This window comes from Poecilia latipinna, unplaced genomic scaffold (assembly GCF_001443285.1).
Source record: "Poecilia latipinna isolate Pla-1442-1.1 unplaced genomic scaffold, P_latipinna-1.0 Scaffold2752, whole genome shotgun sequence".
Taxonomy (NCBI): domain Eukaryota; kingdom Metazoa; phylum Chordata; class Actinopteri; order Cyprinodontiformes; family Poeciliidae; genus Poecilia; species Poecilia latipinna.
The window spans coordinates 11,834-37,662 of record NW_015115368.1 but is presented as its reverse complement, the minus strand read 5'-3'; the positions used below and the strand labels follow the sequence as shown (position 1 = coordinate 37,662).

The 25,829-nt window shown below is 36.1% G+C and overlaps 1 protein-coding gene across 14 annotated transcripts in view; it reads left to right on the top strand.

The window, feature by feature from the left end:
- The window catches only part of matn4 (matrilin 4), a 28,087-nt gene extending 3,666 nt beyond the window's left edge, over nucleotides 1–24,421 (top strand). Inside the window, exons 2-22 of one of the 14 annotated variants that reach the window (XM_015021260.1) lie at nucleotides 5,996–6,129; nucleotides 7,256–7,431; nucleotides 7,598–7,756; nucleotides 8,043–8,274; nucleotides 9,140–9,262; nucleotides 9,521–9,643; nucleotides 11,483–11,608; nucleotides 12,023–12,148; nucleotides 12,773–12,898; nucleotides 13,187–13,312; nucleotides 13,915–14,040; nucleotides 15,887–16,012; nucleotides 16,964–17,089; nucleotides 17,524–17,646; nucleotides 18,794–18,916; nucleotides 20,277–20,374; nucleotides 20,645–20,776; nucleotides 20,886–21,069; nucleotides 22,209–22,361; nucleotides 22,893–22,997; nucleotides 23,202–24,421. In XM_015021260.1, the coding sequence (XP_014876746.1) occupies nucleotides 6,054–6,129; nucleotides 7,256–7,431; nucleotides 7,598–7,756; nucleotides 8,043–8,274; nucleotides 9,140–9,262; nucleotides 9,521–9,643; nucleotides 11,483–11,608; nucleotides 12,023–12,148; nucleotides 12,773–12,898; nucleotides 13,187–13,312; nucleotides 13,915–14,040; nucleotides 15,887–16,012; nucleotides 16,964–17,089; nucleotides 17,524–17,646; nucleotides 18,794–18,916; nucleotides 20,277–20,374; nucleotides 20,645–20,776; nucleotides 20,886–21,069; nucleotides 22,209–22,361; nucleotides 22,893–22,997; nucleotides 23,202–23,260 (2,748 nt within the window). In that variant the 5' untranslated portion in view covers nucleotides 5,996–6,053 and the 3' untranslated portion in view covers nucleotides 23,261–24,421. The remainder of the gene's footprint in view (nucleotides 1–5,995; nucleotides 6,130–7,255; nucleotides 7,432–7,597; nucleotides 7,757–8,042; nucleotides 8,275–9,139; nucleotides 9,263–9,520; nucleotides 9,644–11,482; nucleotides 11,609–12,022; nucleotides 12,149–12,772; nucleotides 12,899–13,186; nucleotides 13,313–13,914; nucleotides 14,041–15,886; nucleotides 16,013–16,963; nucleotides 17,090–17,523; nucleotides 17,647–18,793; nucleotides 18,917–20,276; nucleotides 20,375–20,644; nucleotides 20,777–20,885; nucleotides 21,070–22,208; nucleotides 22,362–22,892; nucleotides 22,998–23,201) is intronic. The other 13 variants (XM_015021261.1, XM_015021262.1, XM_015021264.1 and 10 more) reach the window with 13 other exon arrangements.
- The last annotated feature ends 1,408 nt before the right edge of the window (nucleotides 24,422–25,829 follow it).

Sequence of the window (25,829 nt, the reverse complement as noted above, 5' to 3'; positions counted from 1 at the left end):
TCAAGAGCTATTCTTTTGATTTAAAGTGAACAAGTTTCTAGTGCCAAAGATTAATTTCCTCTAATTCCAGAATTCCCAAACACTGCAGCGACATTCCATCCTCACTGTGTGAAGAACTGCATTAATTACTTTCTGCAAAATGTCCATCTGACCATGAACTGATCCATGTGATGGTATCTTAGTTCAGTCTACAGTAACAGGAGCTTTGATGGAAAACAAATGTGAGAGTGTGTTTCTGTTTGCTCTGCTTTATGAGCTTATTATCTAGTTTCAGTGTGTAAGAAGTGTGTGGTGTGTGTGTGTGTGGTTCAGTCTGTATACCTACAGAGATAATCACCTGTTCCAGAACTGCTTCTTTCTCACACACACCTTTCTCTTTAACAAACACACATATTTGAAGACTACATTTTTCACAAATAGGATATTCAGTTTTTTTATAGTTATTAAGTCAGTCTAATGTACAATACATAACTTTAAGGCATTTTATTGTGAGAAAGTGATTGTTTTATACTGAAGAAAAGTGTTGCTTTTACAAGTTTTTGAATGGAAAAATGTCAAACAAACAGAAAAGAAATGGGTACAAAAAAAGTTGCTTATCTTATCTAAAACCTGGCCGTAGACGGGACAACAGGAAAAGTCTATCCTGGAGCTAATCTTTCTATCCAACTCTGTAACATTCTTTATTTTTGAAGTACTGCATACAGATCCATTTAAAGAAATAACAATAGTAAACTGTAAACTTTGTTTAAAAAGGGACAGTTTGCATGCAGCTCAAACCTATTTTATATGCTGCACCAGGTTATAGCATAATCTAATTCATATCTATCTGCAGGATGAAATTATAATTACCATCATATTATTAGAAAGTTCATTCATTATTATCAGGAACTAATTTCACCAAGTCAAACACTTATGCACAGAGTTATGTTTAAGCATTTAGTTCTTAATTGTGATACTTCTCTGCTTATGTGGTCTTGGACATGGCAGCAGGATGAAACTGTAAAACCATCCTTATGGATTTGAAACAACACTCTCTGCAGCAGGTCTGCCATACTACTTATATCCACAGAGGTGACACACGTGATAAGTTTGCTTCCTTTGCGATGGTGTGTTTACATTCATCTTAAAGTGAGACATCTCCTGCAGTGTCTCCAGCTGCTAAACACTTTAGAGTGTTTAGCAGCTACTCTTTTTTTTTAGTTAGCAACAATTTGAACTCAAAATAACAATCTTTGTGTGAAAAAGCACACTTGCATTATTTACTGCAATCCTGAGTTATCTGTAAAAGTTTTTTACTTTATTTGCGTAAAGAGATACCAGAGAAACACCTCAGATTTAAAGACAAAAGGTGCGGGACTTTACATTTAGGTAAAGGTCTCATATAAGTAACATGGAAAAGAATTAAATGTGCTCCTCTAAAACCCTGTTGGATTCAAAATTCACTACTAAATCAGCAATCTGTAAAGCATGCCAGAAGAAGAGTAAGTTACAACCCAGTTACATCAGACATGGACCAGCATCTTGTTCGTACAACTTAATCTGCAGGAGAGTCAAACTGAAGTTGGGGTCAGCTCAGAGTTTGTTTCACGCAGTGGTTGTATAGTTTGAGTGGACATGAGGGAAATATTTTTGGGAAATCTGTAAAATCTATCCACTTGCTTAGCTCACAGATTTGAGTGTTTATGCTCTCTTTTCTGATATTCAAGTAAGTAAAGATTTGTGTGTTTGATTAAAGTTAAACCAAGCAATTGGCAGATGGGATAAAGTGGTTAAATAGCAAATGGCCTGCAATTGTATTGCTACTTATCAAGTCTAGAACAGCAAAAACTGTACTGTGCAATAGCCCTTTAATTTCAGAGGCTAAAATATGAGATACCAGTTTCAGAGTCATTCACCTCTTCTGTTTATGAGTGTATTTCCTAACAGAGGCTTCCTACACTGTGTATAACAGAGAACAGTGTCTGCACATGTATAATTATACCAAGATTTGGTCTGACTAGTCAATAAATCACATCAACAGTCTTATCTGTAAGACAAAAATGTACAATACACTTTTCAGAGTTCAGCAATGTCTGTAACTCCAAAAGAGTTTACTGAAAAGTTTTCTGCGGTCAAGCATCTCTGAAAAGTAATCTAAAACAGTTCTACTGTGTACATGCAGAGAAGTTTGACACATGTATTAATGAAATGGAAAAGCCTAAAAAAAACATTAAAATAAATGTTTCAAAGCCAAACTGCATGTATTTAAGAGCAAATAGACTGGCACAAAGAGAACGTTGTGTTTTTACTGCCAAAAATACAGTTCATGTTTCATCTGTTGTAATCTCTCTTGCATGCCGGCGTATGCCAATGCCAACTTGGGCCCCACTATTCTTCAGAAGTAGATCTATAAACGTAACGGCTGGTTGGCGCTGCAGTATGTGGCATCAAACTGCCTCACAAACATTTAACTGCCGTTTGCTTTGATTTTAAACTCTTAAGTACATTTTTCTTTTCAGTTTATTTCAACTTTCAAATGTTCAGTAATTGCACAGCCTGCTATATTTTTGAAGAACGTAAGGAGGCAAACAGTTGTGATTTATGTAAAGTGTTAATGAAAGGAAATAGGATCCCAGTAAAAGCCGCACTGATAACTGACTGTCAACACTGTTTGCAGCTTTCACCCTGGCCAGTTAATAAGATGTTTAAAGAGAAAATATGGGCTGAATGATCTTCTTTGTGGATACTTATAGAACATATGCTGGCCTGTGGGAGGCAGTGGAGATGTGTGTGCTTGAGTGTCAGTGGTGCTGAGCAGCAGCAGCAGCAGGATTGTAGTGGGCCATTGTTTGGTGATGGTGAGAGGACGACTCAGGAGGAGGAGGAGGGGCGGTGGGTAAGGGGCACTTCTCCACAGAAAGTTAGACTGAGGAGTCTTTGTTTAAAACACACACACACAATTCATGGTTACACAGCCTCAAGCCGTCTCATTAGCGACTCATTTGATAAATATAATACAGCATAAAATATGAGCTTTCTTTTTCTAATATCCATACTGGTTCCTGTCTAATAGTGTCTAATAATTTCACAAAGTCACAAGCTAACTTTTCATTAATAAATCCAGCTTCAGCAGTCAGCGGCTGTGATCATCTACCTGCCACTAAAATCCTAGTAAATACTGTCAAAAGCAGCAGCATGAAAAAACAAATGCAGTGGTTCCATCCATCCCTCCATCCCTCCATCCATCCATCCATCCATCCATCCCTCCATCCATCCATCCATCCATCCTTCCCTCCCTCCCTCCCTCTCAGGAACTTCTTCTTATGGGCAGCATTTCTAACATCTACATTCCAGTTTGCAGCCTGTTTTTATTACATGCAAAATAATGTTTGGACCAAAAGTTTCACTCAGAGAGAAACCAGAGACTATTCATTTATTTATGTTTTTTTCATATTGTAAACTTAAGAAGCAGGAGGACAGGTGTTAGTAATTTTTGGGATTTTTTATTTCTTGCACATTCAGATTCATCCTGCTGCAGATTTTTTTTTCTCTTTTGACTATTAAACTGTGGTCAAATTAGCTTCTAGCTAATTGTTAAGATCAGCTGCTCACAAACACACTACCTGATGTTGGATGCTGATTATGTGTTGAGCTTTACAAGGCTGCCACATAGTGGATGTTTTTGGTAACTGCTGGTTCACAAGAAACAACACTAGCAGCTGTTTTATTGGTCTGGCTGTTGAATCAATATCATAATCATGGTATGACAGTATTATGTCCTCATCCCCCAGCTTTAAGATTCCAGATATTTCTTAAATTTTGAGTTAAAAGGGTCTCAGTAGAGACATTGTTCTTGTGTGTTTTCAGTGTCGTAGCATATTCAACATATTCAAGGTTACTAAGGCTTTTTTTTTGTCAAGAAAACAGAAACTACAAAATGTACCATCAATGCTGCAGATGCTGTGGCATCGTCTCTATATTTTATTGTTTCACTTTTACAAGGGGTGAATCAAAAGGGCAATTTTGTGTCAGTGTTTTGAAGTTACTTATCAGGCTTGAAAACAACAGGAAGTTTGTGTTTAAAAAAACTTTTATATTTTCTGGCTTTAAAATCTAATTCTGTCTTCCCGTTATGGAAGATGCAGCCATTGACCTGGCTCTGTTGCAACATATATGTAAAAGCATAAGGAATGGACTCCAGATGTTTGGCTGGCCTTCCATTAACCACAGAGATGCTCCTGTAAAACTAAAAAATAATGACAAGACTGAAGGAGAGGAGAGAGAAAGTAGGCACAGAGAGGAAGAACAGATGCTTCAGAGAAAGACGAGACAAAAAGCAGAGAAACGTTCCTTTGTGCTTGGCTTCATCTGTTGACTCATGACTCTGATCTGAGCTCAGGATGACTCCAGTTTCTGTCTACCCGTCTGAAAGAGATTAACTCCCACAGGATGGTCTCTGTGGACCTAAAAACAGAGAGGTGGCTTTCATGCTGCCTGTTTGAGTTGACCAGGTTCCATGAACATAAACACATTCCAGACATTATCGTTACCCCTTTGCTGCCGAGCTGATAGCCTACAGGGCTACTGACAGACACACAGGCAGGCCAGGCACTTGTGTGTGTTCCTCCACAGCCTTCTATTAGCAGGAACTGCTGTGCACCTTCACCAGGTGTTTCCAGCCAAGTGGTTTATGATAGGGCCGGACTGGAATGTCCCACTGCAACACAAGCCTGCCAGAGCCATTAGGAACACAAAGGGGGGAATTCTGCAGGAATCTTTTTTCCTTTCTAATCACTGCGTTCGGCACCAACAAATGAAATGAGGCAGAACAGGATAATATCTTCAAATAATGCATGGCTGTATGATAATCAGTCAAGGAAATAAAGTGCTTTTTAAATGTGAAAGCCACACCGGTTATACAGAAGAATCGATAAATCATGCCGTTTTATCAAGAATTTGGCAAAAAAAATATGTGATCTCAAATATAAGTAGATGTTGCAAATGAAAGATTGTGGCAGAAAGTTAATAAATGTGGGTGAATCTGTTGGGAACACAGCTGAAAGAAAGTCATAAAAATGATTCAAGTGTGTGAGAAATGTTCTGGGTGTTCTGTGAGTAAACTCTGGCCTTCTCCCACATTCAGAGTATGTATGTTTGATTGACCGATGCTAATTGATTTTAGGTGTGAGTGTCTGTATGGTTCTATATAATGCGTCATGTTTCTCTGTGACGGACAGATGATCTGTCCAGGCTGTACTCTGTCTATCGCTCAGGCGATTGCTGGATTTAGGCAGCAGCTCCTCTAGAGATTAGGCAGGCTCTCTCATCTTAAAGAGTAATGTCTATTGTACTCATCAGCTTTAACTCTTCTGTTTGTGCGCATGTTTTGTGTGTTTCTGTGAGTACAACAAAACATCAGTAAATCTGAAAAACTATCACATCTCATTTTTAGTGCCACTCTAAAAATCTGTCTTTGGCCTGTATTTTTCCTTGGCTTTGGTCTTTTTAAAAAGAGTTTCTTTCTAGGCTCTCTGTAGTTGATATTTATAACTGGCTCTCTGCAAACTGAGAAATAAGCTTAGAAAAACATTGTTACTTTTGAAATTATGTTTTTCCTGAGATGAACGATAGATTGATTTTTCTTCTGATGTTGACTGTCTATCAGTCTTTGTATTAAGTTTTAAGCAGGTAGTTACAGCTTCATTCTTAACACACCGGATATTGAAGTTAAACATTATTATTATTATTAGTAGTAGCAGTAGTAGTGTAACAGTAGTAGTAGTAGCACTAGTAGTAGTTGTTGTAGTAATCTCCTAGAAATTACTGCGAACATTGGCATTGTATTTAACCTAGATCATTAATTCAGGTATGTTTGATCTGAACCTTTTAAAGTTTCTTTGACATTTCACAATGACTGCTTACGACGCATCTTAAACTTTGGCTCCTGCATCTGTCTGTCTGCCTTCCCTCTGACTGACCCACCAACTCTCATCTTTACATTTTGGTTCTTCTCCAGTAGAACCAGCTGCAGCTGTAGGTGAACTTTCTGCAAAACTGTGACCTTCAGAGTGAAGATGGGAAACCTCAGAGGACTGAGTGTCTTCATTGTTCTGACTCTTGCCGTCTTCACCTCCGCCAGACCAAAATCAGGTCAGTCTGCCTTTATCAGGAGAAAATATTAGGTTGTAAACATCAAGTGGATGTCATCTTTAATTTTTTGACATTTTTGTTACTCACAGTGGGATCAAATAATCTTAATGGGACTCATGATTTACATGAAAATGACTTTTAAACAGTCAATTCATATTCCATCTGGTATTCACTTCATGTTCATGGCCAGACAATAGACTCATAGAGGTGCTTAAACACTTTTCATTGCTCACGTCTGTCCGAAACTAAAGAAGGATTCCTTGAGTCCCACATGGCTTCCTACACTGACCGCTGTGTCTCTGGTTATTATTTCCAGCATAAGCTCAGCTCATGGGCTGAAACTCTGGATGTACATTAATCAAAAAGTCCCATTCTAGCTTATAAATCGGCTACGAAAACACAGGCTCATCAAAAACTCATTCATGGCTGCAGTGTGTTTGAACCATGATGATGTTACAACATGAAAGTGAGTCAAAGATGAAAACAGACGCCCAGTGAGAGCTGGAGCCATGGAAAAGTGAGGTTAGGTGTTGTAAGTGTTAAGTATAAGACTCACTTCCCAATGCTGCCTGGTCTGAAAGTCATCTGTTGTTTTATACAACCTGACTCAAACTGTGTGGAGCAAAGTTTAGTTTGGAAGTAAGTCTTATAATGAATTACTGGTGTTGCAAACAGCAGCTACTTTAAAAGAGTCTTATTGCAAATCACAAATCAAATCAATATGATTTAACTATTTAAACAGTATGAGACAAATTGTTGAAGAAACTGGAAATCCAGGAGCAATCAATCAGTGTCAAAAAACAAAATAACAGATTCCAGTTCAAAAAGCTCACATGAATCTGATCATTATAAAATAAGGAGAAGAGTGGAGAATGTATGAGTTATTTACAGTATCCTCATTGTAACTTTCAATTATTATAGTGTGGCTATTTGTTTTCTTAATATCAAAGCCCTGTTGCTCATAAACTCAGGCTGGCAGAAGTGGGCAGGAGAGTGACTCTGGAGATAAAAGGTCAAAATGTTCAGGTGCTCACATAGAATAAGAGTACTCACATATTTCCTGCTTTCCAGTTCAAGACATTTGTTCTACTATCTTAACAGTGTTTTCTTGTGACCCTTGTCTCAGGTCCTAATCAGAAATGTAAGTCTGGCCCGGTGGATCTAGTCTTCCTCATCGACAGCTCCCGCAGCGTAAGACCACATGAGTTTGAGACGATGAGGAAGTTCTTGATCGACATCCTGAACACCCTGGACATTGGACTAGACACCACAAGAGTGGGAGTTGTTCAGTACTCCAGCCAGGTACTTTTTGCAGTCACCATCCAAACCATTTCCAGTTATTTTTTCATAGAGAACACATATTTTCTCTGGTAGTTTATTTAATTTGTAGAATTTCTTTCAGAAGAATTATGGAAATGATGAACAGTTTGCTTATGTTGCTGTCGACAGTCACCTTCTTTGTGCTCAGGTCCGCAGTGAGTTCTCCCTCAAGACCCACAGCAAGCTGGAAAACATGGTGAAAGCCATCAATGAGATCGTTCCACTGGCTCAGGGCACCATGACGGGCCTCGCCATCAGATACTTAATGAATGAAGCTTTCAGTCCCGGACAGGGAGACAGGCCAAAGGTATACAAACTGCTGCCTGAAGTCAATTTGTTCCTATTTATTTGACAGGCTGATTTTTTTTTTGAAGACCTTCGCAACTGATACAAATGAGGTCCAAAAATCTTAATCTTCATTTTTTGACTAAACTTAGTGGAGTTCATCAATATTTTTGGTATGGAAGGCATAAAAATGTTATCTAAATTTAGCAATATAAGATCTGTGATGTAAGAGAACATGCTTTTAGCAAAGGAGAGCTCACTAATAGTCAATACACCGGTAGCAAGCTAATGATTTTCTTTCTTGTTAGGTCCCCAACGTGGCTGTGATTGTGACAGATGGACGTCCTCAGGACCGTGTGGCGGAGGTGGCGGCTGAGGCCAGAGAAAGAGGCATTGAGATCTATGCAGTGGGAGTGGCCAGAGCCGATATGACGTCACTAAGAGCCATGGCCTCGCCGCCCTTCGAAGACCATGTGTTCCTGGTGGAGAGGTTTGACCTTATCTACCAGTTTGGCCTGCAGTTCCAGGACAAGCTCTGTGGTAAGACTGCAGAACAAAAACCATCGCACAAATGTGAAGTTTCAAGAAAATGTTCATTAAACTGCTCTTGACCAACTTAGGTTTGATACTTTATCTTTTCCTATTATTTCAATACTTAGCATAAACTTTTCTGCTGGAATGTAAAACTCTGACTCGGAACAGTTTTGAGTACCATTTGAAGCTCATAAATTACCTGAACTCTGGAAAGTCACTTTTCCTGGATTTCAGATCATGTTTTTATAAAAAGTCCCATCTGAGTCTGGCCTTCACATTTAATTCAACAAATGGATTGCAGTTTTTTGAAGTTATCTTGTAGCCAACTATTGTGAAAATGTCTTGCAGCTGGATTCAGCTGGGCCAAAATAACCTTTCTTTATGGAATCGACAAACAATAAATGTTTACCCTGAAGATAAAAAAAAATTCCCATCTCTCTGCTAAATGTTTTAATATCTTTCATACCAGACTATATGTTTCCCTTCATATTTCCACTTCCATCAGCTTTTCTGAACAGAACGGTTACTCTGAAAATATATTGCAGTTTTACTAAATGGAAGAAACCTGGAAACAATTCATTTGAATAGATCAGGGATTTCATCAAAAATATATAACAAAGGGTGGAGTGAAGCTGATTAGGTGCTCAATGTACCTGTAGAAAAGTTATTGTAATAGTATTATTTTATCAGCATTATTGGAGACTTTTGTAACGGTGACTGCAACAGTTCAACTAATAAAGTGTCAGAATTACAGAATTTGATATGCATGCTAATGTCATCACTAGAGTTTGTATTGGACACATGTTTTAGACTGCATTGCAAAGCAAATAGTTCAGTTGTTGTCATGACTTTGGCCTGAACTATGCTGCAGGTATTGATCTGTGTCTGGAGTCTGACCACGGCTGTGAGCATCTCTGTGAAAGCTCCCCAGGATCCTTCACCTGCCAATGCCTGCCTGGATACAGGCTCAATGCTGATGGGAAGACATGCTCAGGTAAAAATATTACCGAGCAAGCTTCACATTTGTTTTTACAGATCAAGATAGAATATTTTAGATCAGATTGCAACTGTGGAATAAATGCATACTAAGTAACATATGCAAGTACTTTAGAAGCGAAACAAATATCATTCATTGGAGAAAGTACAACTGGCTATTCTGCTAAAAGATCTGATAAATGTCTAACTTTTACACTTAATCCATGATTTTTTTAAAATGTCATTATGTTTCTGTTTGTTTTCATGTGTTTCTCAGCCATTGATCTGTGTGCTGAACGAAAGCATGACTGCCAACAGATCTGCATCAGCTCACCTGGCTCCTTCACCTGTGACTGTAACCAAGGCTACCACCTGAATGACGACAAGAAGACATGCTCACGTCAGTCTCACACACTCACACAAACCTCACTGTCTTTACATGTTCCAGTTTGACACATGCAAAATAAATTGCTATTTTTACAATAATCAAGATTTTGTTTGCATGAATTCATGTCAAACAATTTTTTTATTGAAATGGAAAATTGGTTTATTTTCTAAAAAATGCTAAAAAAATGTTTTGTTCAGCTGGATAGTTTTACTTGTTTGAGTAATCTATAAATTGAACTATAAAAAAGGATTTGAGTTCATCTGGCAGCCACAGCTGTGATTATTTTATGAATACTTGCAATATTACTTTACCATAAAAGATTATATAGGCTCCTGGAGAACTTTCTTGTTAGTTGACTTAGCTTTGAAGTTAGCAATATTAGTCACTAATGTGACAATAAATAGAGTACCGTATTTTCCACACTATAAGGCGCACCTAAAAACCTTCAATTTCCTCAAAAGCCGACAGTGCGCCTTACAATCCGGTATGCCTTATATATGGATCAATATTGAGCTACAACAGGTCTGGCACCTACGGTAAGCAGCCGCCGACTTCATTTTCGCCCGTAGAATAAGAAGCGCGCGGTGCATGCTGGGATAGTTGTCAGAACGCTGATTTGTTAATAAAGTTTGACTGACCTATCTAGAATCAGGTCGTCTGCAGGTCATTTAGCACCACGTTCTCCATGAACATGCTGTGCGCGGACTGAGAAGGGTGACCATCGTCCGGCCACGCCCCGGCCCAGTTGCGGAAGGCTCTCCTCGCCCACCGGAGTCGGACTGTTTTGTTGACATTCCCTTTAGTGGAGCTACATCTAGTGGATGCATAGCGTAACTCCAGCCTCTATCTACTGTAGCGTCTATTCTATAAGGTGCGCCTTATTGTGCGGAAAATACGGCAGTTCCATTTAAGCCAAACCTGGATTTTGTTTGTAATTAGCCATGCAGTTTGCAACATCAAATGGATTTAAATCTCTAAATCAAATGCTGAAATATTCATTTTCTGGCTGGCTTCATGCAAATCATAAATGCTTTGCTGAATTTCTCTTGCTTCTTGCTATAACTTGATGCAAACTAGGCTGTAGCAGCGCTTGCCCTGTCCTTTTAATCTGATGAAGTGAGGTTAAATGATGACAATTAACACTGCACAGCTGCCATTTCCAAAAGCATTTGTTTGTGTTCCTAATATATTTCCACCACTCCACAAAAGTTAGCAAACAACTTTTCATTATTATATTTATTTTCTTGGCACAACACAATATACTGTAAACAAGAAACCCAGTGTATTTGCATCGGGTTTACTCTCACACTCATGTCACAACCATCATGGCACTGACAGTCATCACTTTTGAAAATATGTACCTCCTTTAAACAACAATTCAATCTGAAACCAATATGAACCTTTTGAACAGCAAATACAGAATGTTTTAACGGCTATAAAACTCAGACATGCCCATCTAGTGGTGTTTTTGTTTATGTGCACGTCCTGTTCACATGCACTCGTTTATAGATGCAGCGAGGCAAACAACACCTGGATCTCAGGATAATTTAGACAAAAAAAAAGAAAAAAAAAGACAATTTAAGACCTTTTGGTAACACACAGATCTTCAAAGACTCAGAACCATGTAATTATTGTTAACAGAAAAAATGTGTTTTAATGACAGATTGTCAACTATTCTGATTTATAACAACAGGAGTACAGGGGCTATTTAGAGGTTACTGGTGATTGCATATGTGAAACAGATGATTACATGTATTTTACCATGTTTGAGGCCTGTTCTCACAGTGTGTTTTCAGTAAAAAAAAGATTTAATACAGGACCAAATTAACTCAATAAATGTGTGTAATTTAGCCATTGACCTGTGCGCTGAGGGAAAACATGACTGTCAACAAGTCTGTGTCTACATGGGACCGGGCGTCTTCACCTGCGACTGCAACGAGGGATACAGACTCAATGTGGACGAGAAGACCTGTGCACGTTAGTCAGTGTTTCTAAACAATCCTCATATATAAAGATATGTAAATATGCACACATAAAATCAACAGATTGAAGTTAGTGTCATTTTTTTTATTTTTATTTTTTACTATCTAAAGACAGTTGAATCCTGGTACAATATGAGTGCAACTGTTTTTCGCCATAGCTTTAGAAAATCAAATTCAGTGGATGACTCATCCAGATAATAATTAATAAATACCACTTTCTAACAAAGACATAAAAACCTGAATATTTAGAAGAGCTCCTTTACATACCCTCACTGTAGCTATAATGTGCGAGACTGCAAACTATATTACTTTTATATTGTTTGAGAGTAAATTTCTCTGCAATTGCTAAAGGTTTTAGAAATAAATGGTTACATAAATGGTACATCTAACTTAAATGTTTACAATTTAGCCATTGACCTGTGCGCTGAGGGAAAACATGACTGTGAACAAGTCTGTGTCTACTCGGGACCCGGCATCTTCACCTGCGACTGCAACGAGGGATACAGACTCAACGTGGACGAGAAGGCCTGCTCACGTTAGTCCGGCTATCACAAAAATACACCTGCTCACACTTTTACAGACAGACATATCTAGGGATAAAGGACTCAACAACAAAGTTAAACTTTTTGCCCACTTCTAATTTTGAAACCAAAACTATAACCACTGAACAGCTTCCACACGTCACTGTAATTGTTGGAATGTTCTGCAAGAGAGTTTAAAGACATCACACTTATTTTATCTGAAAACATGTCACATGCAGTTGTAAACATTTATTTTTTAAGGAAAAATGCAAATATCTTATTTAAGTATAGAAAATCCTATGACGCCTGGTGAGATAAGCTTTATTTAAGGGATTAAGTAGTAATGAAATAGTCAATCTTATACTGTTATCAACTCAACAAAAATTAGACACTGGGATCTATATCTTGATGCAAGCTTATGTAAATGACCTGTCTTGCAAATAAGATGGACATTTTTTTGCTTCAGTTTGAAAACATGAATTATTAAACTGCCAAATGAGAAAACAGCTTATATATACCACATATTACTTATTAGATTCAGCAAGTAATTTATAAATTATTTCATAAAAATCATTTGTGAAGGCTGATAAGAAAGCTGCAGAAAAACAATTTTAATTGACTGAATGTTTGTTATTTAGCCATTGACTTGTGCGCTGAGGAAAAACATGACTGTCAACAAGTCTGTGTCTACTCGGGGCCCGGCGTCTTCACCTGCGACTGCAACAAGGGATACAGACTCAATGGGGACAAGAAGACCTGCACACGTTAGTCGAGCCACAGATTTTAACCTATACAATACAATCAACCCAGCTAATACATTTCATACTGTTATTATTTATGAAAACAATCAATTAAATTGGAAAAACTCTGTGTAAAAAAAGTCAACCTCCCCTCATTTTATAGGCAAAATTGGAGATGTGTCTTGCTGACTAAACCGATTAGAGTTTTGACTTTATATTTTTTACTTTAAAAGGTGCAAGACAGTTATATTTATTTCATTTTGGTTGTGTTTTAAAACCAACAAGATAACTCAATTATTGTGTATAATTTAGCCATTGACCTGTGCGCTGAGGAAAAAGATGACTGTCAACAAGCCTGTGTCTACATGGGACCGGGCGTCTTCTCCTGCGACTGCAACGAGGGATACAGACTCAACGGGGATGAGAAGACCTGCTCACGTTAGTCAGTTTTGTGTTTCTCACAAAAATACATACTTATACAGACATTTGTAGAATTACACAAATCTGACAATTACCTACATTATTTAAATCTGATAAGGTTGAAGATGCTTCTGCCCTTATTGTCCTGAAGTAAAATTTAAAGTCTACTCTCAGGCTACTACACAGACTTCATATTTGACTCTAATGGCTGAAACTTTGATCAGGAAAGCTTTTAGACGTAACATTTAGTATCTGACAACATTTATTGTTCCAGCTAATATTTATTTAGAAACACAATTTTTGCATTTTCTCGAAGAAGTGATCCAGAATTATTTATTAATTAAATACTTCCAAAATATTACAATCCATGATATTGGGATAATTTGTGGGAATACTTTTCCAAGGACTGAGAGCTTTTGAGGTCTTCCAAATGGTTGCTTACTAAATCTACTAATCTAACTTTTACTTAAATACAGGGATTATTTGAAAGTTAAAAATGCCCACATGGGAAACATTCTTTTTACTTGTTGGAACTGTGGAAACATTTCCAAGTAGTTTGAAAATGTTTAAGGAATGCTTAATGATTAACAAGTTTAACTCAATAAATGTGTGCAATTTAGCCATTGACCTGTGCGCTGAGGGAAAACATGGCTGTGAACAAGTCTGTGTCTACATGGGACCGGGCGTCTTCACCTGCGACTGCAACGAGGGATACAGACTCAACGTGGACGAGAAGACCTGCTCACGTTAGTCAGGCCATCACAGAAATACACACATGTACAGACATATCTACATAGAGAGATCTATGCGTCATTCCTTCTGTTGAATATGTCTTACAAAAATGACAGTTTCTTTCCTCTTTCGATTATTTCTTAGGAAAGTATAAAATATTTTTTGCTGCTTCCAAGATTTTTGTGCAAAAATGAAAAGGTTTGTTAGGATGGTTAGCACACATCATGTCTCTGTTTTTAATCCATACGTTTGTGGTGCATATGGACTAAAAATGTAATTTATTATCATATTTATGTATTTGTTTAAACATTTATTTGAACATTCTCTTTGCGAAACTCTCTTTTTTTTCTAAAACTCAAAAATCACTTAGTATTTGTATAAAAGGTTACATCAATATCACTATATATTACTTACTTACTTACTTACTGCTAATCAAATGAGATGACTAAACTTTACCTTATAAAATTCTGTGCAGGTACAATTAACACTGTCTAAATGACAGTGCAAGTAAATACAAAGTGTTGAGATTGGGAATCTCAATCGATGAATCATAATTTGTATTGACACACGGAGCATAAAATCAGCCAAGAAAAGCATTCAGACTTTACTTATTTTATTAACTTTCAGCGCTGAAAGGAGACACTTTACCATTACATCCGAGAAGAGTTTCTAAAAAAGTCTGTGCAGCGTCTGAGGAAAAAGAGGAGGGCAGCTGATTATATGGACGGAAGACACTCCCTGAAATCATACCATGCCTCTGTGGCCTGATAAGTTTCTGTTTCTCGTGAGAAATGGACCTTGGTGTCTAACAGAATCAAAAATGTAACTCTTTACTATGGGCCCTTTGTCTAACAGCGTGTGACTCTTTCTCGGCCTTGGTAAAGCATCTCAACACCTAATAGTAATCATAATGATTTAACTAATTTACTAATCTCAACAAAAGTAATACTTTATGCAGATGATGTGATACTTATTTTGAAGTTGAAAACACAACTTTTCAAGTATCATTTAATACTATTAAGTAATTTTCAGTAATGTTAGTTTATAGTGTGAGAAATTAGTTGGATTTATAGTACTAAAAATTCTACATTTTTCACTATGCAATTTGTTATACTATCTGCCTAAATAACAAAATCAGTTGTCCCAAGCCCTGGTCCTTGGGACCCACTGCCCTGCATGTTTTTAATAAGTGCTTTCTCAAATATTTACATGACCATCTTAGCATGCCATCAAGCACTGCAGAAATGTATTTATGACCTATTCTTTAAAACAACAACAACAACAACAACAAAAAAAAAACCAGCCATATCCAGAACATATCAGACAGTTGATCCTGAGGATAAGGATTCGGGTCCACTGGCTTTGGTATAACATGAATCATTGTGCTAAAAACGACAAAAATTGTATGAGACATTTTAAAAGTAAGCTTTAAGTTAATGTTACAATCTTCAAAATAGTCCTCGATTAAAAATGCTTCACTTTACTAACTTTATAGTCTAGTTTTTCCTGCTGTCATTTGCTTGAAAACTAACAAAAAAAACATTCAACAAGCGTTTTTATTTGCTTTTCTTCTTTGACATTTTATTGCTCTAATTAGTTTTATGTTTTTTTTTCTTTCCTGGTTCATTATTGGATTTTACATATATCAAGTCCTGACCTTCATATAGCAACCGTGGATAAATTATCCTCTTTCTTTCTTGTCTTGTCTTATGTCTTGTTATCATGATGCTTCTTCAGAAGAAAAGAGAAACTGTACAAATACAAATGTCATGTTTTGAGTAAGAAATGTCTGATGACTTTGTCAGAAACTTTATGGAAATATAGATTGGGAATTTAACTAAATTAATGTGTGTAATTTAGCCATTGACCTGTGCGCTGAGGGAAAACATGGCTGTGAACAAGTCTGTGTCTACTCGGGGCCCGGCATCTTCACCTGCGACTGCAACGAGGGATACAGACTCAACGGGGACAAGAAGACCTGCACACGTTAGTCGGGCCCCCACAAAAATACACACATAGCCATATGTTCATATTTACACAAATCCAAGGATAATGGGTATTATACCTATCTAACAGCAAAGTTGGAGTTAATTATTTTTCTTTAATTTTTTTGTAAAATATAAAATATATACTGTTGTTGCAAGGTTCAGTATTTCATGTTTGTTAAATTGGTCAAAATCAGCTATCTCACTAGTCTTTAAATATGTTGGATCTAATTGGCCTTACATCCTCGATCCTCCTATCACCTACACACATCAGATTAAATATTTAGATATAAGTATACTATCCAGTATGTTGCTCAATCTAACATTTAAAAAATGCACAAAATAGATGATCTAAAACATAAAACTGTCAATGTCTGAAAAAAATACCAACCAAAATGTTACTAGTCATTAAACCATATAATTGTTCTTAGCATTTTTACTAGAACAGAAAAATGGGCAATGTGATAAAAGCATAGATATGATCAGTAGACCAAGCTTTGATACAAGTTTGTCAATCATTTTAGTGGTTAGAATGATTGGCAACATCCCAGACAACAGACTACAAAAACTAAAAGAGGGTTTTATTGAACATGAACTTTTCCATATTTCCATTTAATAGTCAAACCACGTTTTTCTAAATGTAATCATAAGATTAATTTCACCATCTTGGTAGAAAACTCTTTACATCACTAACTACAGGTCTATTCTTTCTTGTTTAATAGATACTTTACCATTCACTAAACAAGAAAAAGACTAAAAATACCTATCCTCCCCTTTATCCTCTTCATTTGCTTTTTCTGTTAAATCTTATTAATACTGTTGGTCTTAATGCTTCTTGCTATATTTAATTATACAAAGCTATTTTTTTAAAATAGGCAACAGAGTTATATGTATTTGTTTATAAAAATGTACCAATTAACAGCTTGAAACTAATTATTGTGTCTAATTTTAGCCATTGACCTTTGTGCTGAGGGAAAACATGACTGTGACCACGTCTGTGTGAACATGGGCCCGGGCATCTTCACCTGCGACTGCAAAAAGGGATACAGGCTCAATGAGGATGAGAAGAGCTGCTCAGGTTTTTTATTAAATATGCAATATTTATGCCTATTAGCTTTAGATAGATGAAATCAGCCTGTATTTGATTCGTGTCACCTTTTGAATATGAAACTGTTATGAGTGTTTCAAGATACTTTGTTGGGTAAATCTGAATGTGTGCTACGTTTTGAGATCCTGCTTTAAGACTACATAAAATTTAGCTGCGTATGGGCACTGCTCTAGTTAAATAAATAAAGTTAAACAAAAGAGGAAATAAATTATATACATCATAAGGCTGTATTGCCACAATATATTTTGTATTTTAGGAGAATCTCAACAGATGGTTCTGCAGTCAGAACTCTGTTGAGAAGGCCGTCACCATGTCCTTGGTTTTGCTGACAAAGAAACTCATAATGTGTTGCACTTTAACTCTGACTTGGAAAAACATCTATGTGCATGTCTGTGTTGCTTTAGCCATTGACCTCTGTGCTGAGGGGAAACATGACTGTGAACAGATCTGCATCAGCACCCCGGGCGTCTTCACCTGTGATTGTAACAAAGGATTCAAACTCAACAGGGACAAGAGGACTTGCACAAGTCAGTGAATCCGTTTGTTTTTTTTTTTGTTTTTTTTTCATTTGCTTTCTCTGCAGGCCAGTTGCTGATTAAATGTAATCCATTCATCACTACTGTTTCTCTGCCTTTATCTTTCCCAGCTCATTTGTAGAATAATTTTATATTTTGCTCTTTTAAGCAGCACTGATTTACAGTTTGTAAGTCAAATCTTCTTAATTGCCTGAAAATTGACATTCAAAACTTGATTAAACCTCTTCTCTGTTTAATGTGTGTACAGTTGATCAACAAAGAGACTCGTCAGCAAAATGCAATATAACTGAATGTAAAAATTCATTATTAACCTCTGATCTTAAAATTACATTTTGTGTCATTGTTGTGATCTTTTAATGGCCAGAAGTGACTTCAAAATACTGGATGAATTGGACATCCAGTATTTGTTAGCTTATAAACCTTTACATCAAAGTAGGACATTTTGATTCAAGGAAATATAGTAATACAATATATTATTCAGTTTAGGCATCGTCCAACACACCAGATTAGGTTGAGTTGTCACACATCATTTATGCACAACTCCCACCTGTCTGAAAAATCTGCCAGCAAGCGTTGTTGTTATTCTTCCACCTGCCAGACGTCCAGGTTTTAATTCAATCAAAAATATTTATAAGGTAAGGTTATAAAAGTCCAAACATAAGATGATTAAGTGCTGACTGAGAAAGAGGCAGCCCTTTTCCAGAAAAGATGAGGGAGAAATGTGTCTCAGGAGGATCATCTAGCAGGAAACGCATTGCTTTGCTTTTGTGCAATAAAAACAACTTTGTGAAAAAATACTGGTAGAAAAACAATGTTTTATTATGAAATATGTCTAATTTAATAATGACTGGGCAACAAAAGCAGCGGGTTTGTTGTCAAGTCAAAGATTACTGGGAGAAAGAAAAGTACAACAATTACATTGTCCTTTGGTTTGATCAATTTGGTGTTGCAATAACTATTAGTTGAAATATTTTTGAATTTAGAAATTTGTATTGCTTAGAAATCTTCTTAATTTGCAATAACCTTTGAATTTCATTGTCAATGTCTCATCATTTATCACAGCATGACATGCTGCATGTGTTTTGTCTCTTTAAGCATCTTTTGTTGAGTAATAGTTAATGAATTTGTACTTTTTTAGACATGGACATGTGCAACACGGTGAAGCACGGCTGTGACTACCAGTGTGTAAACACCCCTGGATCTTACCACTGTATCTGTCCTGAAGGACAACTGCTTCAGGATGATGGCAAGACATGCGGCAGTAAGTCCAACCCTTAAAGAAAAACATGATTGATAGACATGGAAAGTTTTTTATAAATCAGCCTGGCACACACTGGGAACTTAAAGTGAACCTATAGAGATTTATTATAAGACGCTTAAGAAATCAGGTCAGTATCACTATAAGATACTGACCTGATTAGTTACAAACATTATGAAGAAAAAGCATAAATGAATACAGAGTATTAATAAAAACTGTATCAGATGTATTTTGTCAGAACATACTAAATATGTTTTAACAGATTCCACATTTATTTAAATTTAATTTTAAATGTGAAAAACCATGACATATATTTATTATTTATTAAAACAAATGCCATCAGTACAACTATAGTTAACCTATACATTCCTCCTAGCTGCAGGGCTGTAGCATTGCTATCCTTTATAGAAATACTAAAGCTACATGTTGATAAAAAAAAAAGTTATTTTTTTTTTGTGACTGCATTGATCTTAATTCTTTAAATATTAGCAGAATTATTTGTTGTGTTGTGATGCACAATGTCAATCAATATGACACAAACAGGGACTGATATATGCAGAAATATACATTTTTAACTACAGAGTACAACAATTCTTGTATTGGATAACGTTTTAGTGATGGAGCTGCTGGGCTTGAGTCCAAGGCATTGCTGACATCTAAATTAAGTTTTGATTTTGAAATATATTTTTATGATGAATTGATATTGATAATAGCGACAAAAGTCCCTTAAAAGAATTGGTGGCATTATATAGGAGCAACATTTATTGGCGAAAATAAAGAATAGAAGATTTAGGATTTCTTGGAAGTGAAATGAAGATAAATGAGATGTTGAAGATGAACCTGCACTGATGTGAAAAGCAGCTCAGCTCTGTCTGAATAAAAAATAGCTCAATGCTTGAGAGGATTATCTTTAAAAGTTTTTATCTCTGGAAGGAGAACAAGGGTCAGGACCTGACCACTTTTAAACTACGAGACCAAAATGGATTCTAATCTGAAAAACACCGTTCAATAAATTAATAAAAAATCTACGGTAGTTAAATGTTGGAGCTGTCATCTTTTTTTAAAGGGGAATATGTTTTCTAACATGAAGAAAGGTGTTTCAAATAACTATAAATAATGATTATTTAAAAAATGCTGTACTTTTAAGTTAGTTTTTATGCTCAAACTGCTTTAATACTTTAATACTGTGCTAAATGTTGTCTATTGTAGTAGTGTTTTTGTCTTCAGGATTAATATTTCCTTACCACTGTCTTTTTGGAGGGATCTGTATCTTATGTTTTAACAGATAGACAATTAGAACAGAATCAGCATCCTCTCCTTTATGGAGCAAACACAACCCATCTGTTGTTTGTATTTATTTCAGCTTGCAAGTCTGCAAACATCGACCTGGTGCTTCTGATCGACGGCTCTAAGAGCGTCCGCCCTCAAAACTTTGAGCTCGTCAAAAAGTTTGTCAATCAGGTAGTTGTTTTTTCTGACATATTTGTGATGTATTACAGTGTTGACAACATGATCAACAGACCACAAAACTGTGACAAATGCATCATGTAAATGTTGATTTTACTTAAAGAAAACTTAGTAATAAATATATTAGGTTAGTATTTGTATTTTCCACCCTCGGTACAAGAAAATATTCTTACAGTAGAGTTGGATTTTATTTTAGGAGTGAACAAAAGAAATAAAAACTGGAAGAAGCAGCTGATGTCTTGCTTATTTCCTGACACCCTTCAGGTTGTCGACTCTCTGGACGTGTCTGCTCATGGTACCAGAGTCGGTCTGGTTCAGTACTCCAGCCGGGTCAGGACAGAGTTCCCACTCAACATGTACCACACTGCTGAAGACATCAAAGCTGCAGTCATGAAGGTAGCATAAAACACGTGAAATTATCCTTATGTGCTAAAATCTGCTTCACTCGGAGGCAAAATGATCACAACAGAATTGTTTAATGGCTTTACAACATCTATTCTTCTAGGTTGACTACATGGAAAAAGGAACAATGACAGGTCTGGCACTTAAACACATGCTGGAGTACAGCTTCTCAGAAGCAGAAGGCGCCCGTCCAGCCAGTCGCAACATCCCCCGCATTGGACTGGTTTTCACAGACGGGCGATCCCAAGATGACATCAGCGAATACGCCAAAAAGGCTAAAGAAGCCGGTCAGTACCAGTTCGTTTTTTTTTCTATCTATAAAAGGTTGACATTCATCATGGTCATTAATCTCATTTTTGTACTTTAAACAATAAGTTTGAAAACTTTGTTTTCATGCAACATGCTAGCCAGTTTTATCGGCTCTAAAACTACCTAGATTGTTTGTTTGGGATCATTGCCCTTTTGGAAAACCAAACCGTGTCCAAGTTTTACCCACATGACCCAAACTATCCACTGTCAAATTAAATAAATTGGTTAGGATGACCGGGGATCATATAGGACCCACTAAACCATGAACTAAAACCTGTTGGAACAGCAGTGTCCACAGAGAAAGCACTAACCAAGAAAAAACAATTTCTCCAAAGTGAACACTCTCAAGCTTTACTGCAGCTATTTACATGGACAAGTCAAATCCCTCCTGGAGAGAGGTTTCATAATCAGATGAACAAAGATGGAGCTATTCAACCACAACAAGAGATGTGTTTTCAAAGTGAAGATGATATTTTAAATGCAGGGGAATCTGTGAAAGCCTTCAGTGGTAGCATCATCGTCAGAAGAAGTGCTACCTTAACATTCTACATCTGTGTATTAAATCAACAGCTATGACTGAAACTCTGAAACAGTTTGGTCTTTCAACAAGATATTGATTCCAGGCACGCAGCACGACACACAGACAGGCCAACATTAATCCTCTGCAGGGTCCTTTCCTGAAATGGCAGACTCATCCCTGTTAAAAAATGCTTAGGCTATTCTTAACAGTCAGCATGCCAACTGTTATAAATAAAATGCACCATTTTATGTAATAAGTGGGTTAAAATGTCCAGCCTGAATTCTGCCAGAATCTTGTTAATGGTTATGTTGTTTGCCATGTGACATTTAACCAAATAGGGGGGGCGGGGTGTATTTACTATACATATGTATTTGCACATATATGTACATATAATTTTGACTGGGGAAAATTCTCAATGAATTAAGTTTTGTGCACCCAGTTTATGTTTTTGAAAGTTACTGATGAAAAAAATCATTTAAAAACTCTATAATATGTAATTCCTGCCTGTTATGAGTTCATGTTAATTTTTCAAATTCATTGTACATTTTAAAGCATTTAGTATACATTTTGAGCTAATGTCTATCTGTATGCTTGCAGGAATCACCATGTATGCTGTTGGTGTGGGCAAAGCTGTGGAAGATGAGCTGCGTGAGATTGCCTCTGATCCTGTGGAAAAACATTTCTATTACACGACAGATTTCAGTGCCATCAACACCATCGCAGACAACCTCAAACTTAATGTGTGCCCAGGTAAAAAAAGAAAGAAAGAAAGAAACGGCCAAGGAAAAGATCTAAACAAACAAATCCTCATGAGGAGGAAGTTTAAATTGCAAAGATTATAAATAACAAGAATCAATCATTTTCCCTTGTTTTTTTTCTATGTGTTTTTTACATAACATTCTTCATTGATTAGATTTAGGCAATAAATCTTTTTATATTATCAACTGAAGAATTGGAAAAAAAACAACCTTTTATTTATTTCACTATGCACTAATCAATATTCACCCATCAGATGAAGTACTGTGACTCAATAACAAAAGATGCCCTGTTGTTTGTCGCCATCTACTGGCAAACTTATAACATGGCAGTTTCTCAGGAAACTGCATTAAAATATAAGGCAACAGAAAATCACCATAAATCATATATAAGTTGATATAAAGTCTGAAATTTGAACAGACAGACTTGTTGACCTTTACTTCAAAATCTCAAAAATGTAAATGAATAATGAATGTAATAACTTTGTGAGAACAACATTTTTATTTTTATATTTTTTGTCTGCAGCGGAGAGTCAGGGGGAGGTTGAAGTAAAGGATCCATGTGCCTGTGAGAACCTGGTGGAGTTCCAGCAGGCCACCATGAACAGCCTGGATCAGTTCACACAAAAACATATCCTTTCAAAATAATTCAACAGATCTTTAGCATGCAAGTGTTACTCTTTATATATATTTATGATTTGAAACGTTCAGTCAAATGGAAAAATAAGCAACATTTGTGAAAAAGTGTAAGGAGTATGAAGGCTTTTGCAAATCACCATAACACAGCAGCAGCTGCAGCATTCCTTTATTTGTTGCTCCTTAATAAAATATCCACTAGCTTCTATGGCTGCCCGTTTGGAGCAACTGGAGAACCAGCTCCTGTCCAGGAAGTGATGTGGTCAAACAGAGTGACCACACAGGACAGCAGGAAAACCGGAGGGAAAAAGAAGAAAAAGACTCATCCTGGAAAACTTTAACCAACTGGGATCTACAGCATGACACCTCTCACATTAAACTGATGATTTTACAACACCTTCACAGATCTTAGGAACTCTGTTAGAAATATGTTACAGTTTATGGTTTGGGGAAAAAAATATTTCTGTTGTAGCTGTAAGTGGTATAGATGAATAAAATTCCCAAACACCAATGTACAATGTAGCTGTAAAAAATGTTGTATTAAAAAAAAAAAAAAAAAATACAACCTCAAAACTTGCCCCTGTTTTACAGTGTTCTTTTACACAGAACATAATCAATACCTTTGTTTATTAAACAGCATTTTGTTACTGGTTTATTTCTAACAAGCACGCCAATCTAAGCAGGGTGTCTGTTTTTTGTAAACTAGATGTAATGAATGTATTTTAGGTACAAGACGTCAGCTCACAGTTAAATTATCAAGTTTCTTTATAGTCACAGTCATTCAGTGCACTATTTATACCGAACCCTTTTTACAGTTTGACAAAATATGTATTGATGGCAGGTTGCAGTTTTTAATTTAATTTTTTTAACCAGCAGCAGAAACACAAAGACACCAAAGCAGGACACGAGTTCTTGATGCCACTTCTATCAACTCTCTGGTTTATGTCACATAACATTTTTTATGTTTTGCCTCCAGAGCAAATTCTCAAACCAAATCATCAAAAAGTAGAAATGGTTTTAATATAAAAGGGAATTTAAGAAATTTTGAGTCTTAATGTTTACTGAAGCTGTGGTGTTAATTCAATAGAGAAATCTGCCAATGCTGAAGGACTTACTGCTTTTATTTTTTAAGAATATTTATAATTTTAAGCATTTATCAAATATTCTGAAATATAATATATATATATTTGAGAAGCTACATTATTTGATTTTAGAAATTTCATCCTAAATCGATAGAAATTTCTTGTTAGTTTAGGTGTTTAATTATTTTGGTTTGTACCAATAATACCAACATAAATTTATAGCCCTTAATTTTGGAATATCTGTATAATTTTGTATATTTTCTGATAACTACTTTTGTATTTTTGTAATGAAACTTTGTATCAAACCAAAGAGGGCAATAAAGGACTAAACATTTTGCTGCTGAGTGTTTTACATTTTCTTTTTTTGGTCCTTACTTTTTACTATTTTTAGATATGCAGATGTTTTTTGGCCACACTTTAGAGAATTGTAGGCTGTTAACAATTCTGGCTAAAATGGATTTATTATTCAGTAATTAAATTGAATTTTAGTCAAATGTTTTTAAGTGACCTCAGTAAGTCCCAAAGACAATAACAACAAAAAAATCATCTTTGTAGCAACTTCAGTTTCTTTTTGTTGTTTTTTCCAGAAATCTTTGTAGCATAAGGAAAGGGAACAACAAGAAACAGGAAATATTGTCAATAGTAAAGAAAAAGAGAAAAGTTCATCTCCTTAGGTCACAAGGCAGTAGACGTAAAGAAAACCAAATGGTTGGGCCTCCTAATCTGTATATTTTGTTCAAACTGGAAGTTTGGAGGAAGAAACAAAATCAAAATTGCCCATTAAATTTCACCCAGAAACTTCAAGAAAATGTGTGAAGTTTTTTAAAACACAACAGAAGTATAAAAAAACACTAGTTGTTACCTAATATATATCTTTAATTTGAAAAGTTATTAGGTCATAATGCTCTTGGTCAATATAGAGAAATTTCCTTTCAGTGAGTTTATTTGAAATTTAGGGGGAAAAGCACCAACAGAATATCAAAAATATTTTCATAAACAAGTAAGAAAAAAAGATTACTTCATAAAAGTAAACTAAACTAAGTGAAAAGCAGTTATCCAAGTGAGCAATAAAGTTGCTCTCCTAATGGATTTGATTAAAGGCCTTGTGTGCAGTGAATTAGTTTGAAAAGAATCTTTCTAACATCATTAACCTTAATCATCTGCACTTTGTTTTATGTAATTGGAACAGACATTTCAACTAATCAGTCTAATGTTTTCTTACTGATTCTTTAATAACATTCACAACAACCTCTCTCAGAAGACTTATTTAATAGAGCCCCTTGTGGTTGTATGGTGGATAATGCATTGAATCCCAAATAACAACCCACCCCTCTGTGTGTGACATTTACAGCTGGAGTCCAAAGAGGATTACCAACATGGTTGTTTGCTTGTCCTGGAGCATCACTTGACTTTTGAACTCTGAGGATTACTCGAAATGTTAGGATATCCCTACTGTATTGCAAAAAGGAAGTAAGTGCAATAACTTTGCAAGTTTGAAAGAGAAGTTTGCATTTATGAATCATAACAAAATACATGACCTAAATCCACTAAATGTAAACTCTAAGCCGTATCTAAGACTTTTTTCAAACACAGTTTTGTTACAATCAAAGATGGTTATATTTACAAAAATGAATCCCCTTATCACCTTGGTTGCACCTTTAGATTCAGTTTCTGAAAATATTCAGTGACAATGGGGAACTTGCGGTGAGTCCAATTTTCACTGGAAACAAGGCCAACAAACTGCC